This window comes from Chaetura pelagica, unplaced genomic scaffold (genome assembly GCF_000747805.2).
Source record: "Chaetura pelagica isolate M959 unplaced genomic scaffold, ChaPel_1.0 scaffold425, whole genome shotgun sequence".
Lineage (NCBI taxonomy): Eukaryota > Metazoa > Chordata > Aves > Apodiformes > Apodidae > Chaetura > Chaetura pelagica.
The window spans coordinates 4,184,476-4,188,969 of record NW_009953205.1 but is presented as its reverse complement, the minus strand read 5'-3'; the positions used below and the strand labels follow the sequence as shown (position 1 = coordinate 4,188,969).

The window sequence follows — 4,494 nt, the reverse complement described above, 5'->3', positions numbered from 1 at the left end:
TGCTGAAAAGCATTTTTTTATCCTGGTATTTAAACTAGAATGATAAGTGTTTCTAATCCCTTATCTATTACATTTTATATTTTATAGATGCAGAATTTCATTGAGCTGTATTAATTCAGTTAATTGTTTTGCCTATTGTAGGATCATAATACACATTTTAGTATTATAGTTATAACTGGGTTTTTTTAGTGTCTATGAATTTGGCTGTCAACAGGTACCAGCCAGTGACTTCAAGTCACATTTACTTCAAGTTCTCTGTTTTCTTTATCCCCAGAAGCTGGCTAAACAGAAGGCAGATAGATGGCTGTCTGAATCGGACTCCTGCAGGCTTCTATGATCGGGTGTGGCAGATCTTGGAGAGAACCCCTAATGGTTTAATAGTGGCAGGGAAATTTTTACCACAGGTAAAAACAGCAGAGATGCTCAGTTAGTTCTGCTCTACCTGACAATTAATGGTGAATTACTGCACCATTAAAGTCTTATTTTATGCTATAATGTATTACTTAGGATAATTTGTTCCTGTGACAGTTCTAAAAAAAAAAAAAAAAAGGTATTTTCAAGTTTTGGTTTTGAGTAAAATACAATTCAAATAGAATGGAAGTCAGTTATTTCTATTAAAACACATTTATAAAAGTGTAAGTCTGGAAGATCCTTTCCAGGTCATGGACTCTGAAATCCTTTTTCATATTTCTTAGTTGAGAATTATTTATTTAATAAGCAAACTGGTTCTACCTTTGAGGGAGGGAGTGCATTTATTTAATGGTCTTTGAGTAAATGTAATACTTGTTTTTCAGCAACCAACCTTATCGGATATGACGATGTATGAAATGAACTTCTCCCTTCTAGTTGAAGATATGCTGAAAAATATTGACCAGCCGGAATACAGACAAATTGTTGTAGAGGTGTGTGGCCTACAATGAAGGAATCTTTGTAATGGAGATGAGTATGTTGCAACTTAAGAGAAAAAAGTAACAGAGGCTCAACTATTTGAAGAAATAGCATTTTAAATATAAGCACTTGCTTCAGTGGTTTCTCCATAGATTCTCTAGGAATAAACAGGTTCTGGTTACAGTGTTCAGAATATACTACATGCCAATACAATTAGGTCCCAGGAGGTAAAAACTAATAAGAGTAATTGCAAAGTAGCTTTTCTTCAAGTCCCTTGCCAATGTATTTTCCTACCAGTTTTCTAGGTCTAGGGGAAAAAAGCTCTAAAATATCAAGTTGCCCTGCAATAGGTACTGAGATGAGGCTGTCTAGTAACTTGCTTTATGCAACTGAATCAATTAACTTCCAGTTCCCTTATGGTCCCATACCTAACAGTAAAGCAAAAGGCTGTTTAAACTCCTTCCTCCCCACTGCACATAATATATACTTTTTTAACAAATCAGGAGCATCTGTACCCTTGGTAACTGACATCTGTGCTGGCAGCAGCATTCATTGTTAGTTCCCAAGCACATGCCTGTGGTGCCCATGTGTGTTTCTCCACAGCAAAATCAAATCCATCTCGACTCTGGCTAACTAACGGTCATGCTGCTTGCTGGAATATCCCCAATTTCTGGTAAAAGATAACACAATTATCAAAACCTGAGATGAACAATATAGACTCTACTTCCCACTGGTATTTATTATGACAGGTCACTTGTCATGTTCACTTTCTTGTTTTAACCTTTTTCACATATAAGGAATGTAAATTCTCTTGAATTGAGACTTTTTATTGGTTTTATACGTTTTATCATAGCATGATTATACTTTATGTGATTATTGCTCAAAACATCAAGTGCTCCTTTTCATCCTGTCCACTGACTGAGCTCCAGCATTGTGCAGCCACACAGTGAACTGAATAAACTGGAAAAAAAACTCCCTGGCTCCCAGCCAAGTTAGATGTTAATGTCAATCACTTAAGCAGTGCCCTTTTTTAGGTAGACACCAGAAATTGTAACCTTTCATAAAAGCCTGCTATTTCTGTGATTCTTTTATCAAAGTCAGGATTCTATTATCTGTGCAGTATTACCTGTGCCATTATTAAATGGCTTCCTGCTTGAAAGCAGCATATGTAATTATCAACAGTGCTTTTATATAACCCCAGTTTTTTAAAAAATCAGATTTTGAAGTCTTACAGTCTTTTCCTGCCTTCCAGTTGTTGATGGTTATATCTGTTATTTTGGAGAGAAATCCTGAGCTAGAGTTCCAGGACAAAGTGGACTTGGACAAAGTAGTGCAAGAAGCATTTCATGACTTTCAGAAGGATCACAGCAGTCCAAAGGGATCTGAAAAACAAGTGAGTAAATTACTACTGTCTTACAATATTAATTCTTTGCAGTTGAGAATAAAAAGCAGTTGACAGGAGTTTGGAATGAATACAAATAAGAAACAAACCCAACTGCTGCGTAAGTCTGCAAAGAAGCCTGTAAGCAGATAAAAGGTGTGCACATTGATTCATTGCTGCATTGTGAATTCAAAATGGTTGGTAAGGAGAAGACTCATAATGTTACACAGCTCTGAAATGAGTCCAGGTAAAGTTGTAATAGTTATAAAGGGGAAAAAATCAACTACAGGGACACTGGAACAGAGAAGACTTAAGAATAAAGAAAGAAAAAACTAAAGCTCAGCAAGGAAGTGTGAACTTAAAATCTTACGTATGCAGATGCTAAGAAAAGTTTAGTAACCAAAGAACTCATATTGTCAATATTAATGTAAGAACTTGAAATGCAAACCTCTTCTTACATACTGACTTCTGTGCTAGAGTTGCATTCATGATCTAGTGAGCTTTTAAACTCTAGGGCTTGAAATCCAAATAAATTAAACTTGATCATGAAGTAGCTTTTAAGATGTATCTCACTAGGATTTTAAGTTTTATGCTTTAAAGACCTCTAAATATTCTTGCTGCAAGTTTTGGTGCCTCAAAGCTGTGATGTTCTTTAATGAACCCAGGTTCATTGAACTGGTTAAAGGAGGAAACAGGAGTAAAGCAGTAGGACGAGTCTCTGTGCTACTGAGGATGATCTTCCTCACTCCAGATGGCATTTTATTGTGCAAAATAGATGCAGAGATGTCTGTGCTAGCTCTAAATCTACTGATTCCTGACATCATAAATAACAGCACTTCCTGTTGCTGAATTTAGCTCCTTTAAATTATGAGGAAGGATGTGCTCCTTTGGAATTATTTTAAAATTTTTAAGGTTCATTTTTTTGCCACTAATTTTTCATAAAAATATGTGAAAGCAAGGCAGATATCCAGCCTTGGGAACATTACATTGCACAAAACCTTTGTTTTAAGGACATGTTTTTCTTGAAGTTATTATTCTTTTGGCTGGCCCATTTTGGAGGGTAGCAACTGCAGTTGCAGCCATAGCAAAATCAGACTTATCATCCATGTAAATGGCTACCAGGAGCCAGCTCTGCCGTTTCTTGAATATGCTCCTGACTCCTGTGACTAGCTTGAAACCCTAGCTTGAAATCAACAGGAAGAAAAATCCCATGCCAAACCCAGTCTTCACTGGTGCTGCCCTAGCCTCTGTTAAAATGATGGATTTTTTTCCAAGCCAGATCTACTTAAAATGATGCTTTTTTGTCTCTTGGGAAAGAAATCTCAATTTCTAGTTGTGAATAGTGTCTTTAAGATTGTTGTCCGAAATTCCAACTCCTTACATTAAAATTTTCTGGAACCTAACTCTCCCATATTCCAAGTTATATGCCCAAAGGCAGTTAACTGCAGCCTATTTAGGACTCTTCTGATGACAACTCTGTCTCTAGTTTTTCTAACACTGCTAAAAGAATTCCTTATTTGTCTGAATTCTACTCTTATATTGAACTAACCTGCAAGTATTTTGCACTTTGTTAATTCCCTGTTAACATGTAATAAACGTCAAAAGTATTTACTCTGGTAATTTCAATCACACCCTGAAACTACATAATTCTAATATATTTTCACCATGCAATCTCTGCCCTTGATTTAATAGAAGTACCTTTACTATAGCAGACAAAATACAATTTGATGTTTTAGCATCACTAACTGTGCAGAACAGGTGTTCAGTGAAGGAAACCTGTTCTGAGATCTGATGAATGAAGTAGTTCATGTGCTACCTGTGGTTTGTTTCTTGAGATTTAAAAAAAAATTCATTATCCCCAAATAAAGTTTAATCAGTATCTCTACATTTACACCTAAGGACCTGGCTCACAATATACTGGGGTAGCACAGTAAGCTACCACATAGTAATAATATATCCACATGTTTTAAGTTGTTCTCTGACACTTAAATTACATTTAAAAAAATATTAAGGTGGTGATGTCTGTACAGGACTGGAAAACTCAGTAAAGAGAGATATGCAATGCATTTTAGTGATTTGTTTTCCTTATCTCAGGTAAGTGTATGTGGGAGATTTCAGAAAATGGAGCAGAATTATACTATAGAGTCTGAAAAACATACTTGCATTTCTGACATATTTGTGATGACCTTCGTTTGCCTGTGTTTGGCTGCTTTACATAACCAACA

At 35.8% G+C, this 4,494-nt stretch overlaps 1 protein-coding gene across 2 annotated transcripts in view; it reads left to right on the top strand.

Annotated features, from left to right (window-relative positions):
* PHKB (phosphorylase kinase, beta) overlaps positions 1-4,494 on the top strand; it is a 62,920-nt gene that overhangs the window by 57,957 nt on the left and 469 nt on the right. For both annotated transcript variants that reach the window (XM_009997457.1, XM_009997458.1), the window contains exons 29-31: positions 275-404; positions 795-902; positions 2,141-2,281. In XM_009997457.1, the coding sequence (XP_009995759.1) occupies positions 275-404; positions 795-902; positions 2,141-2,281 (379 nt within the window). The remainder of the gene's footprint in view (positions 1-274; positions 405-794; positions 903-2,140; positions 2,282-4,494) is intronic.